The sequence below is a fragment of the Eleginops maclovinus genome, chromosome 14 (assembly GCF_036324505.1).
Source record: "Eleginops maclovinus isolate JMC-PN-2008 ecotype Puerto Natales chromosome 14, JC_Emac_rtc_rv5, whole genome shotgun sequence".
In the NCBI taxonomy this organism is placed as follows: Eukaryota; Metazoa; Chordata; class Actinopteri; order Perciformes; family Eleginopidae; genus Eleginops; species Eleginops maclovinus.
The window spans coordinates 9,707,957-9,721,456 of NC_086362.1; the positions used below are offsets into that span (position 1 = coordinate 9,707,957).

The 13,500-nt window shown below is 45.3% G+C and overlaps 1 protein-coding gene across 2 annotated transcripts; it reads left to right on the plus strand.

Annotated features, from left to right (window-relative positions):
• The first annotated feature begins 1,152 nt into the window (after nucleotides 1-1,152).
• On the plus strand, nucleotides 1,153-13,268 carry rcor2 (REST corepressor 2). Of its 2 annotated transcripts, none has more exons than XM_063900170.1 (14): nucleotides 1,153-1,353; nucleotides 4,485-4,610; nucleotides 5,919-5,975; nucleotides 6,914-6,994; nucleotides 7,258-7,310; nucleotides 7,427-7,588; nucleotides 7,716-7,840; nucleotides 8,111-8,177; nucleotides 8,362-8,601; nucleotides 9,415-9,492; nucleotides 9,767-9,824; nucleotides 10,911-10,978; nucleotides 11,192-11,350; nucleotides 11,528-13,268. In XM_063900170.1, the coding sequence occupies exons 2-14, from the start codon at nucleotides 4,487-4,489 to the stop codon at nucleotides 11,885-11,887; spliced, it is 1,632 nt and encodes a 543-aa protein (XP_063756240.1). In that variant the 5' UTR covers nucleotides 1,153-1,353; nucleotides 4,485-4,486; the 3' UTR covers nucleotides 11,888-13,268. The 2 variants fall into 2 exon arrangements, with proteins under 2 accessions (XP_063756240.1, XP_063756241.1); XM_063900171.1 differs by lacking the exon at nucleotides 1,153-1,353 and adding an exon at nucleotides 1,372-1,749.
• Nucleotides 13,269-13,500: the final 232 nt, after the last annotated feature.

Sequence of the window (13,500 nt, forward strand, 5' to 3'; positions counted from 1 at the left end):
GAGGGGGAGGAAAGCACAGGAGTTAAACGGAAGGGAAGAAAGCAGGGAGGCAAGGGGAGAGAAAGAGAAGGGGAAGAGGGGCCGGGGTGAAAAAAAGAAGAAATAGGGGGAGGAGAAGGAGGAGGAGGAGGAAGGGGAGAATTAGGGCAGATATTCAGGGAGAAAGGAGAGAAAGTATTGAAGAGAGGGAGATGAATTAATAAGTAAAGGGAGAGGAAGAAGACAGAGAGAGGAGGTGCAGAAGGGAGCAGGTTAAGGGGGAGGAAAAACAAGAGTTGGGAGATAAGGTGGGAAAATGAGAGGATGATGAAGAGGAGGTGGTGGTGATGCCAAAAGGATAGTAGAGAGAGAAAGCTGGAGGAGTGTGTAACAGGCTGTTACATGTCAGCAGTAGCAGGTTGTGTGTGTGTGTGTGTGAGTGTGTGTGTCAGCATCAGGTGTGAAAAAACCTGCACAGATATCAGTAAAACAATCCCTAGTTCACTCGCACACACAAACACACACATCCACCTGTGCACGTACACACACGTAGCCTACGGGAAGCACAACTCTTTTGATTTCTTCGTCATTTCAAATAAAGAAATAGGAAGTGTATAAAGGTGTATTCATCTGAGTTATTGTGCGGACTCTCTGGCTCTCCCATACTTTAACACACATTTAAGGTCCAATCGTACCTCAGCCTCCTGCCCTTTTCTCTCCACCATGCACACATCAGTACAAGTCTGGACAGCCTGCCTCAACACACGGATGCACAGCTGACGAATCCCTCCGCCGACACACTAGCAAGTAGTCCTTAATTTATGTGATTTTTAAAAGATTGCAGATTAAGAATCACTCAACAAATACTTCTGTTGGTTTCTAACGCATTATACGCATTTTTATTATATGTCCTCCATTTAAAACTGTGGATCATTATCATATAAACGTGTTGGAAGCTATGCAGTTATTAAAAGAGATTTTTGTATCAGTACATGCTGGCAAATAATTAGTGTCAATTTACACATCTATGGAAACAACATCTTAAATTGAGAATAGGCTACATTAGTAGTTTTGGAGGACTACTTTCTGTCAATCCAAACGGCTGGTTGTGGTTGGGAGAGGCGAACGCATCAGGGCGGATGTCCACCTCACTTTTCCCCGGGTGTTATTCGTCTCCCCGGCACACACTCACGGCTGCTTCCATCTATCCATGCAGTTCACTTCATTGTACTGGCTCCGCTCATCAATTAGGCGAGAATTAAGCCGTTTTAGATGCGATAATTGTCTTTAAGCGCGTCGAAGAGGAATATAAACTGTGAACAGAGGCGCAGATAAGTTTTGAGTGCGAGGAGAGCGGAGAGAAGCGAAACACAGGTAGGAGAGTGACTGCTATCTCGACTTCCAACTATTATCGTTACTAATGTAACGCGAGGGTACTAGCCGCAAGCTAACCGGCTAACGTTAGCATCCGGACAACCAACTAGACTTCAGGTTGCACTTTGGAGATAGAGGGGGAGGCAAATGTCGCCTTGTTTTATTATTTGACCTCCAGAAATAACTCAGGACCATTCAAACTACTAAACGTCCCGAAAGAGACCGACAACTCGAGTTATAATATTCTGGAGAGCGAGTTTTCACTCCAGCAGACAGTAGCGTCAGGAGTAGTAACAGCAACGTAAGCGTGCGGAAAACAAAAGGACTTCACATGACTGCTCAGCTAAGATGGAGAAATATCTTCAGCTAGCACACCTGGCTGCAATAGAGTACCAGGTGCTAATCCACACCTCATATGTTTGGTTTAGTAACACATTAACTAATTTATAGTAAACCAAGGTTCACATTTATACTAAAGAAAGGAGTCCCCATACTATTATTTTGGTGTTACCTTTGACTTTAATACAAATAACAACACTACAAGATGGGACACTTACTGATTATATCTACCTACATAATTGTCACTTCAGAAGCGCCTAAGTTGTTAGTACGAGTCCAAAAGGATACATCAATAAGATAGTTGAACTAAACATGTACACATGTATGATGTATAGAACAAACACTTGTTAAAATGATGTACTTGGCATAAGCAGGTGGTTGCGCAATAATTGAATAGACCTGGTGTCTGGTGCAGTTGGCTGTTATGTATTATAGATGTATATCTTATAACAGTTGTCAGAGATCGAGGCTATCGGTGGCGGTGTTCGAGGCTACCCACCAGCCCCCCGAAAGTAACTCTGAAAGTGAACAGAGGCGGGATTATAGCTTCATCTTCGAACCCCTCGTAGCTCTAGTTGAATCGATGCATCACATTTAAATCCTGCGAGTTAGATGTAAATAAACAGGGCTATGTTTATGTTTGATGTTGTGAGTTTGCAGTGAAGTTAAGGGGACAGCTGTTGTAGTGTCGGGGGGCCACCGACAGCCGCGACAGACAAAGACTCCCAGAGAGCCTCAGACACTTGTATTGTCTGGCGGAGTTTGCTAGATGTGAATGAATCTGCCCCTCACCCTCTGCGGAGGAGCCATAACTGCTCATGATTTATCTGGAAAATAAGGGGGAAATAAGTTAACGTCGCCCATATGACTTGTAACTCCACGCCCGGGCTTTGTTCTAGTCGTAGTTCGAGTTAGGTCAACAAGAGTTGCTGATGGGTTGGGTGAAATAAAGTATAAGACAAGGTGCTTGTTCTGCGATCTGTGAGTGATATCGCTCATTGTTTTGTAACCGCACTGTGTTTTGTGTACCAGGAGGGAGGGAGTTTAGTTGGGTTACTTTCTGTGTCCTGAGTTGACCGTCTAGTCTTTGTGCTGCTGCTGTGAGTGTGGAGATGCACAGAAAGCGAGCCTTGGCCACGTAATAATATAGCACTGACTGTGGATGACACTCAAAATAAGTCCTCCACGCTGGAGGGCTCTCTCTTATTTATGGCACGTTTTTTCTTTCACTTTGTTTTGCAGATGCTGCGACTTGTCAGTTCTGTTTCCTCAGCTTGTATGAGGAAAGCTGCATCAAGTAGTTTAATACTAACAGCAACAAAATGCCACTATTTTGTTAATCATTTCTCAAGGAATTCCTCATACAAAAGACAATTGTGTTTTAGCCTCTTATTTTCTCTGCTTGTATATAGCTGAATACCTTTGAGGTTTAGGATTTACAAAACAAGACATTTAACCCTTTGACTATGAGAAACTGGGACATATGAGATGCACATTTCCCACAATATCTCTGCAGATGTATCCATGATGAAGATAAAGGTTGGATGCAACTCTACATATGAGCATCACCATGGTTTGCAAACAGTATTTGTTAGTGCTGAAATTAATCTTCTGATTATTTTCTCAATTAATCATTTGGTGCATCAGATGGTTACAGTAATGCGCCTGACCTGTCTGCCAAATCAATATGACTATTGCTTACTCGCAGACCTTGTTAAATGGATTTGATGGTGGCCATATTGGACTGAATCTCATTAAATAAAGCTTCCTGGCAGGTCTGCTTTTATTTACTTGGTTAGGGTGGCCTGCCTGCTCATATTTTATTGCCACAATAAACCCTAACATCCTGTTACCTTACATAAAAATGATCCCACATGGTCAGGTATACAGACATTAAATTGGTAAAAGAGTGCACTGGAATGTGAGTAGAAGAGCTCCTTAATGGTCTGGGGCACTAAATGGCCCTGTGTGCTGGTTGTGGGTGGTGCCCCCATGGCAGCAGTATCTTCTTAATTAACTGGAGTAATAAAGGAGGATGTGAGTTCATCAGTTTGAGTCCTGTGTTGAACAAGGACTTCTGAATTGTCTGTTGAGGTGAATTGAAGGTCAATACCTGGTGGGAGAAGATCAGAACGTGAGCAGAAAATTAGCCAACAAACCAATGGCACATTCATCACCTTTATGTTCCATTTAACTAATCCGTGTAAGCACACTTTTGATTTGAAGTTTAGAGCCTGACCAAATCACAAAGGTTAATTAGTCTGGAACCGCTCAGTTCATTTTCAATTTACAATGAGCACTACTTAAGGACAATCCTGTGGCCAGGAAATCTCTGCAGCACAACAATATTTAATTAAAACGACACCTTGCAACGCCTATTGCCATGTTTTGATTTCAATAGCATTTTGATGAAATGGTTAGCCCTATTTTTCAGGCAACCAAGTTCTATCTGCTGATGAAAATGAGGGATTCTGGGAGAGGTAACTGAGCTGTTGAGTGTGAACATGTTCTCATGCAGTAAAACTATGTTAGGAAATACACTCTGCTGAAGGGAAAATGATGGAATTGGTTCCAATGTAGCAACACAAGGTGCTATTCTACGTTTCAAGAGTGATTTAAAGGCTTTATAGGGTTTCAAGTGAAAACGTAGCGCAGCCAAATATCTGCCAAGGGATATTTTTATGGGGGGTTGCATCACCCGTAAGACAAATGTTTTTTTTTGTTGATGAACTGTGGTCTGTACATGCCGTCATTTCATATCCAGTGTGTGTGTGTGTGTGTGTGTGTTGCAGCCATGCCCTCAGTGATGGAGCGCTCGGGGTCCGGGGTCCTGTCCAGGAGCAGAGCCAAGACTGTCACCAATGGCAACAGCCAACCACACTCTGAAGACGAGAGCAGTGACGAAGAGCATGCTCATGGTACAACGCACACCAACACTAAACAGAATCTACTGTCTTAACCTACATTTAATTGTTGGGGGGTGGATTTGGTTCATATTGTTTGATATTTCGTTGTATGAATACTAGAGCTTCCAAAGGCTTAGCTTCTGTGCTGGTAGTCCTGTGTGTTTTTCAAAACTGGGGGCATGCCGACCACCATCTCCTTTAACTAAAACACAAGGACTTCCTACAACCCCCCAGCAAACACCAAAGCTATCTCTTCCAATCCTGCGATGACATATACTGTGAAATAGGTAGAACGGTAGACGTTTCCATCGTGCAGACGCATGGAGCCGGCTGTTGGGTTGCATTCGTTGCATTGCTGCAGAGCTTCCTCAGTCCCTGCACACTGCTCTCCTCTGTCCTCCTCTCCTCCACCCTCTTCCCACACTCTTCCATCTTCTTCCCACATCAATCTTTCATTCCTCCATTCTCCCCCTCACACAATGACTGCTCATGATCTTTACATGTTCAGTTGTCTCACTTGACACACGGACCGGAGATATCTTTTTAGATCAAACTGTTAAACCGGAGTACTCAGGGAGCGATTCAACCGCTCTGTTTCCTGCATGTGATGTAGGTCTGAGACTTTGCATCAAAAGCCACCATCCGGAATACATTTTTTTTGTCATTTATTGCTTCCTTTCATCCCCCTTTTCTTCCATCCAATCCGCTTTACTCTTGCCCTTCCTGTCTCCACCCATTCCTCACCATCTACTCCAGTTTCTATCTTCCCTGTCTCCTCCCTTCCTGTCCTCTCTCCCTGAGGAAACAGTAATCTGTCCTCCTCCTCAGCTGCTGGCTTGCCTCTCTCACAGTCTCTCTTCAATCCTCGCCTTCTAGCCTCTTAACCACAGCACTAATTACTTAATATCTGCCATCCGCTGTCGTACACCCCCTCCTGTCACTCAGTGGTAAATATGCTTTAGATTGAACATTATCATGCATTAAACATTATCGAGACATGCTATTACTATTTCTATATTAGTTCCTTGTTAAGAGAGACGGATTATATGATATAATTAAAACGTTTCTGGTATCCTGGTTGAAGCAAACTGATCTCAACACAAATGTTTAGAATACATAATATTAATGGTATCAGACTGGGATCAGGGCCAAAAAACAGGATTAGGATATCCCTATTGCTTTTTCCCCCCATCTTCACATGAGTATATCTAGCTCTGCAACTTCTGAAGAAATCTACAGGAACAAATGTCCCCCATATTCCAAAATCTCTACTTCCTTCTGGGCCAAAGAAACTGATATTCTTCTTGTGTCTCTCTACAGACAGTATGATCCGAGTGGGAGGAGACTACCAGGCTCAGATCCCAGAGTTCAAACCAGGTAAGGGAAGCATGAGAGAAAGGGAGGTGGAAATAGAGAGAGGGAGGGAGGAAGTCAGGGCTGAGTAGTAGGAGACATAGAGGAAGGAGAAATGTGGAGGGCATAGAAATGGAGGAATGAGGGGAATGCTGATGATGAGAGAAAAGAAGGGCAGATGAACCGTTAGGTAGGTTTGCCCTCGCTCAGTAATGGAAACTCAATGTGGATTGACAGGTTTACATAGGTGGGTAAGGAAGGCCTCAAATGAACCCTATAAAGGTAACGTCTTTGAAGGAGTTTGCTTTGCAGCATCCAAACCCTTTATTTTAGTGACTTATAGAACACTGTAGTGATACTAACTCTAGAGAAATGTGGCTTATTATCCCATCCTGTTTGATTGTACGATTAGTAGAGCAGATGAGGGAGTAGCAGCAAACCAGCCTCCAGTTTAACGTCTTTTTGGCACAACACAGGTGTGGAATTCCCGAAGTGGCTGACATGCCGCCGTCTTGTCCTTTTCTTTCTTCCTAACGAAACGGAAGCCAAAGATGGAACCTAAACAGGAGAAACCATGCAAAGCAGAGGGAGAAAGAGTTAATATAAGGGTTGATAAGAGGACCATCAGTATTGTGCAATCGTATCTTTGCTACTCTTGAGTCCAGCTCATTAGTGATGCGCACTGCAGGCACCTGTTATAAGAGCCAATCCTCACCAACCACCATAATAAAATAATCATCCTCCAGAACCTGACCCAACCCGCAGACCACACAGCTAATGCATCATATCACATGGTTAGCACTCAAGTAGAACAGATAGACTTGTCTGGACCAAAGTCATTCCACGTTGGTAAAGGCCTGTTTATAGACGAGGTAAACTAGTAAAAACTTAAATGTCTGCGACTTCAAACTGTTGCTGGTACCAAAAAGGAATTGTCCTGGTTTGTTTGTTTTCTCTAACAGACAGTCCTAACCGCTACAATGAGAAGGACCAAAGGAGCATGTTGGTCTGGTGTCCCAGTGTTCAGCTGTCTGATGCAATGTGTAAGCCACACACACACACACACACACACACACACACACACACACACACACACACACACACACACACACACACACACACACACACACACACACACACACACACACACACACACACACACACACACACACACACACACACACACACACACACACACACACACACACACCCATTCTACCCCGTCTCTTTTGCGAGTACCACATCTCCTTCTTTTAGTGATGCTTTCCCTCTATTAAGCCTATGTTTCTTTCTCACCTCAACACAGTGGACGAGTACATCCTAATGGCTAAAGAGAAACATGGATACAACATGGAGCAGGTACGTACAGCAGAGGAACCTCTCAAGTTAAATCTCTTTCTGCTCTCCCTGCTCCTGGCTCTCTTTTTCCTGTCGCTGCTTGCCTCACCCTGTCTTGGTGCTGTCTCTCCCCTCAGTCTCTGGGCATGCTGTTATGGCACAAACACGATGTGGAGCGCTCGCTTGCGGACCTGGCCAACTTCACCCCTTTCCCAGACGAGTGGACAGTGGAGGACAAGGTTCTGTTTGAGCAGGCCTTCAGCTTCCACGGCAAGAGCTTCCACCGCATCCAGCAGATGGTAAGAGACTGCAGGAACGAACAGAAACACACTTTATTCAAACCAGTTCTTTTTTTCTCAATGAATGTAAAAAAACACAAAGATCGTAATGCCTATTTATGATCTGGATTCTTGCGTGTGTGTGCAGCTTCCAGACAAGCTGATCTCCAGCCTGGTGAAATACTACTACAGCTGGAAGAAGACCAGGACCAGGACCTCCGTCATGGACCGACAGGCCAGGAGGCTGGTCAGCAAGAGAGAGAAAGAAGACAGGTTAGAAACCATGACACTTTAATCAATGGGCGGAGGGGAGGAGGAATATTGTAGGACACTCTGAGCAAGGAGAAAACACGAGAAAGTTCTCCCCTGAAGAGTGACATTTAGAAACACACACTGAGCATCCTGAAAAACAGCCTCATGAATATTAATGACTTTGATATTACTGCTTTTCAGACGACATTCTCAAGCATTTCAGAAATACGTACGATGAAACCAGACAATGTATACAAGTGGTTTAGCCGTGGTTTGATTTTCTTCTTGCAGTAACGATGAGGTTGAGGAGGCAGACCCCGGCAGTGACAGTGACTTTGAGATTGACACCAAGAAAGAGGTGAGCAATATCAAAGTGAACCGAGGTCATTGCCGGTGTGAGGCATGCTTATGTCAACAATATGTCTGTCATCAGTCAGCACTGGCCTGAAGCCTGAGCCAAATCGATGCCTTGTCTGTCTGAATTTTAAGTTAATTTATTAAAGATAAGCCTTCCCGCATTTGTGATTCCTCCGACCGCACAGGCAGTGAAACAGAACCCCAACAACAGCCACGCAGACAAGGCGGCCGCCAGCCGCTCGGGGCCGGTGAAGAAGGAGAACCTCGGGGCTCAGTACCGCCACCACCCGCTCAGAGCGCGCCGCCGGCCCCCCAAAGGCATGTACTTGGAGCAGGAGGACATCATGTCGGTGTCGGCCTCGCACGACGCCGGGGTGCTGACCATAAGACAGCTGGACACGCAGCTGGTGTCGCTTAAAAGACAGGTAGGAGCCAACGTCTGAGTGATCTGCTTATGTTCAAAGCAACTTTCAAATTCTCAATCGACAGATGCACAGCCTTTTTCTCTGCATGTTCATTTCCATTGAATTTCCCTGCGTTTCTGAACAGTTGTTGTTGTGATCTAATCATAACGACAATATGGGAAAAATAAAGATGTGATCATTTCCTAAATTAACTATTTTGTTTTAATCTAATGAAGTAGTCTGCTTCAATCCATAAGGTGGGAACAACATTTTCATTATGGTCAAAAGAAGGAGCACGCCTCTGCATTAGCATGGCGGTCTAGCAGAATTTATACGACCAAATAAGTCAAACATTTTTCCATTAAATTGACGACATCATATCATGTGATGACATAAAGTCAAAGCTTCATTAAAAGATATGCATGTAAGAAAAACAGCACTTTTTAGTGTTGTTTTAATCTTGTTACATTTGTATTCATCACTGTCGTGGTTTTCTTATGTGATTTGAACCTCAAATGGATTTGTGTCCATGTAGAGGGAGTTTTAGGGAACACTAACACATGAAAATGTAACACCTCCTCCAAGGCTTCATGGTGCAACAACATATTAATATTTGTTCTCTCTTTATTTTGTGTCAGCTATAATGAAGTCTCAGGGAGGGGTCACTTTTTTTACCGTTAGTCTTACATTTGACAAGCAAATTCCAGCAATAGAAAATGAATTGCTTGTGACTGTAGACTATCACTTTCTCTAAACTGCGGCTGCATGTTTTAAAGTAACGGAAGCATTTTAGTGTTGATGAATAAACCCTGTCCCTTCTCTCTCCTCCCTCAGGTCCAGTCCATAAAACAGAACAACAGCAGTTTGAAACTGGGTTTGAATGAAGGTGTGGATAATTTAAAACCCTCTGAGGTAAGTTTCTTTTTGTACAGTCCTTTACATCCATCTTTCCCCTCTCTGATTCTTGTTTCCTCTTTTATTCCCTCATCTCTGATCCCGCCTCACTCTGTCCTTCCCTCTCATTTATTCACTCTGCCCTTCCTCGGCTCCCTCCAGATATTATTTCACCCCTTGTGGGACTGTGATTAGTCTAATCAGCCCTTTTCTCTAAAGCTGTCATTTTCACTCCTCTCTCCTCTCTTTTCTTAACACCTCCCTCCGTCGCGGTCTGATCTCTCTCCCTCAGTCTGCCCCAAAGATGAACTCCCGTTGGACCACAGAGGAGCAGCTTCTGGCTGTGCAGGGTGAGTAAAGGCTGCTGAGACTCAGATTCCAGCTGTAGTTTAAGTGAATTAAAGGAGAAGCAGCTACTGTTCCAAGTCAGTGTCCTTTGCATTAGTCAATTAAAGACACAGTTGTCTCAGAGGGACATTCAATGGTGCTCATTCATTGGCAGAGGAGGACAGCTGATGAGGCACTAATTGTTTTTTGTCTCGGACACATAGCTGTGCACGCCAGGGCGTCCATCAAAGTTCTGAGGGACTAAAGGAGATGCATTCAGTAAAAAAAACCGGATTACTAACTGAGCAGCTGCAGTGAGCCAGTGTGCCTTTGAGTAAAGCGTTAAACTGCAGTAAGCTGCAGAGAGCAAACAGAAGAGAAAGCAGGAGCTGAAAGATGCACTCTCATATTCCAATAATATTCACTAAAATGACTTTATGCTGAAGTATTTCTAGTATATGGGTCATGTTCAAACCTATTTCTGTTGGGATAGTCCAGATGTAGCATCTTTCTGATTGAGATGTTGGAGATGTGGTTATTATTCAGGTTTTAAGAGCTTTCTTTATGTATACAGCGCATTAGGAATATTATATATTTTTTACGGCAGTTTGCAACACAGCCAACATTTCTGCTCAGGAAGACAAAGCCTTCTCAAACTTTCTGAAAGCCTTGGGCATTAACTGGTACATAATAAGGGCAATATTAAGTACATGTAAACGGAGTCACTCTGTGGAGATATTAAAGCAGGTGCACTCAGCCAGCATCAGATGAGGGTTTACACACACACACACACACACACACACACACACACACACACACACACACACACACACACACACACACACACACACACACACACACACACACACACACACACACACACACACACACACACACACACACACACACACACACACACACACACACACACACACACACACACACACACACACACACACACACACACACACACACACACACACACACACACACACACACACACACACACACACACACACACACACACACACACACACACACACACACACAGAGTGTGTGTAATGTGTAGACAACATTAACCGGTCCTTTTCCCCTCGTCTCCTCTCCAGCTATCCGTCGCTACGGTAAAGACTTCACAGCCATTGCCGAGGTGATCGGGACCAAGACTCCAGCTCAGGTGAGCCTCCTGTCTCCCCCCCCCCTCTCATTCTGACCCCAGTCTCACCCTTCATCCACACGGCAGTTTACTCTGAGCTGTTCATCTCCTCTCCCATTTCATCCTCACCCCTAGATCAGCATTTAATCCCTATGATCCCTCCTTTCATCTGTCCACTGACCTTTAACCTCCTCCTCCGTGCCCTCCTTCATTTACTCCTCCTTCTCTCCTCAGGTGAGTTCGTTCTTCGTGAGCTACCGGCGCCGCTTCAACCTGGACGAGGTTCTGAGGGAGTGGGCAGCCGAGCAGGTGGCCACCAGCCGAGACCAGAGAGACCCCCGTAGGAGCAGCGAGGAGGTGACGGCTGCAGAGGGGGGAGCAGAGGAGGACGAGGTGAGCACTGGCAGGACACACACCTGATATTAAGAAGACTGTTGGTTACTCACAACATTCAGATCATCAGGAAAGGTTTTCTCAAAGTCAGACAAGTTGATCACGGCCTCAGTTGACATCTGGTCTCTCCTCTTCATCACATCTCACCTCATCTTCTGTTGTCGTCCCCCCCCTCAGGTGAAAATGGAGGACTCTCCCTCGGACTCGGCCGGCGGCTCCTCTCCGCCTTCCTCCACCCAAACCCCCTCCTCCCTCTCCCAGCCTCCCCCCCTGCTGCGCCCCGCGCCTCCGTCGGCTCCCCCCAGCCTCCTCCGCCAGCCCCCTCCCCTGCAGACGCGCCCGCTCCAGAACAGAGCGCCCCACAACCACCCCCCGCCTCCCCTCATCCGGCCCGCCGTGACCTCCTCCTCTTCCACCTCCTCCACTGGGGGCTCCAGCCTCAGAGCCTCCCCCCCCAGCTCCTCCTCCTCCTCTGCTGCAGGGCAGTTGCCCCCGTCACTTGTCGGGCTCAAAGTGGAGCAGCCCAACTCGCACTGATACGCACTGGTACACACTGATACACACACACACACACACACACACACACCCCTTTAAATCCACCACATGACCACAGGATCCATCACACTCAGGCTCACAGCTCTTAAAATACAGGAAGAGTGTGTCTCCCCCCCACGCAGCCCCTTTACTGTACCAACAAACACCTACCTCCAGACCATCGTACACACACACACACAAAACAAGCTATGAACTGAAATCTACCTGCACACACCTCGCTGAACAACACGGAAAATGAGACACTGGATCATCGAGCTTGTGAAGAAAACCCACCTGCTCGTTTCCATGGCAACTGCTGAACATCTGGAAGAGTATGGTCGAACACACACACACACACACACTAAATGTATATCTACCTATACTGTAGGCAGGTTTTAGGTCCCCCGAGAACAACCTTCAGGAAACTCAAATAATGATTTAAAGTCGGGGGAGAAAGTGGTCGAGAGGATGTGAAGACACGCCTTTCCCTAATGAGCTGCGCTTTGAAACTCTGGACCCTCAGAGAGGAGCGGAAAGGTACTCCTGCAAAGAACCGGAGCTCTGTACTCCAGGCTGTGACTGTACTGTCATGGCGCCGAGCTGCGTCTCCCTCCGCTCTACTAGTATTAACTGGAGTGATGTTTCTGTTTTTTTTAATAGACTAAAAGTGAGCTCTAGGTAGGCAGTTATTGTTAGTAGTTTAGATGATGATGATGATGATGATGATGATGATTATTGACTGAGCACTCAAGAGAAACAGTTTAACACGTGGGACCGGACGCTGGTTTTGCCCTGGCTCAAACTGGTTTCTCTCTTTGGTCGCCAACACCGGTCGCTGCAGAGACAAGATTGGGGAAATATGTTGAAGCCTGATATTTAAAGCAGGTTTACAAATAGTAATGAGGACTTCTGACCTCTTCTGACAGATAATCAAAATCTGAAATATGAAATGTTCTGCCAAAGTCTGTTGTTAATGCTTTAAAAGCTCATGTCACACAGGATTCTCCGTCTGCTTCCTGCATGTTCGACACGGTACATTTTGGGAAACATGAATTTTTTTTGCTGGCAATGATACTGAAAGTTTGATTCTCAAAATGCAAAACGAATCTTCCTTATTTTGTTGCGTGTACGCTGCTCTCCACACAGATCTGGTTCAGTCCTGAGTTTGTGTTTAAACTGCGTGTGCGGTGTTGAGTTCCCGCGGCAATGAGCAGGAATCAAAGCGGCCATCACCTTGTTGGGCGTTGAAGCGGCTGGCCTTTTGACTTTCATTATTGTTCCTTCCTCGAACAACTGCTTGTGTGTGAACTGTATGTGAGAAGTTGTTTACATTGTTGAAACTGAACTGTTTTTGTTTGAGAAATGTCTTTTTTTAGAATAAAGAAATGACCAAATAGTCATGCTTAATGTTATCTCTTCATGAAGACGACTGGGGTGAAACTGGAAGAGCCCGGTGTGCTCATCACCTGCTATAAGAGGCCAGCTTCAGTCAAACCATCTGTCGCCTCCCAACAGGTTCAGCCACCTGCCGCTTACCATTCCTGAGCAGGGTGAGCTCTGTGAAGCCAACCTAAAGACAAAAAAATATGTACATGGCTCAATGGCATAAAATACAA

Excerpts from the sequence above, each read along its gene's own strand:
- rcor2 (XM_063900170.1), top strand. The coding sequence starts at position 4,487 with ATGCCCTCAGTGATGGAGCGCTCGGGGTCCGGGGTCCTGTCCAGGAGC. Across the intron at positions 6,995-7,257 it reads TCAGCTGTCTGATGCAATGT|TGGACGAGTACATCCTAATG; the intron begins GTAAGCCACACA and ends ACCTCAACACAG. Across the intron at positions 7,311-7,426 it reads ATGGATACAACATGGAGCAG|TCTCTGGGCATGCTGTTATG; the intron begins GTACGTACAGCA and ends CTCTCCCCTCAG.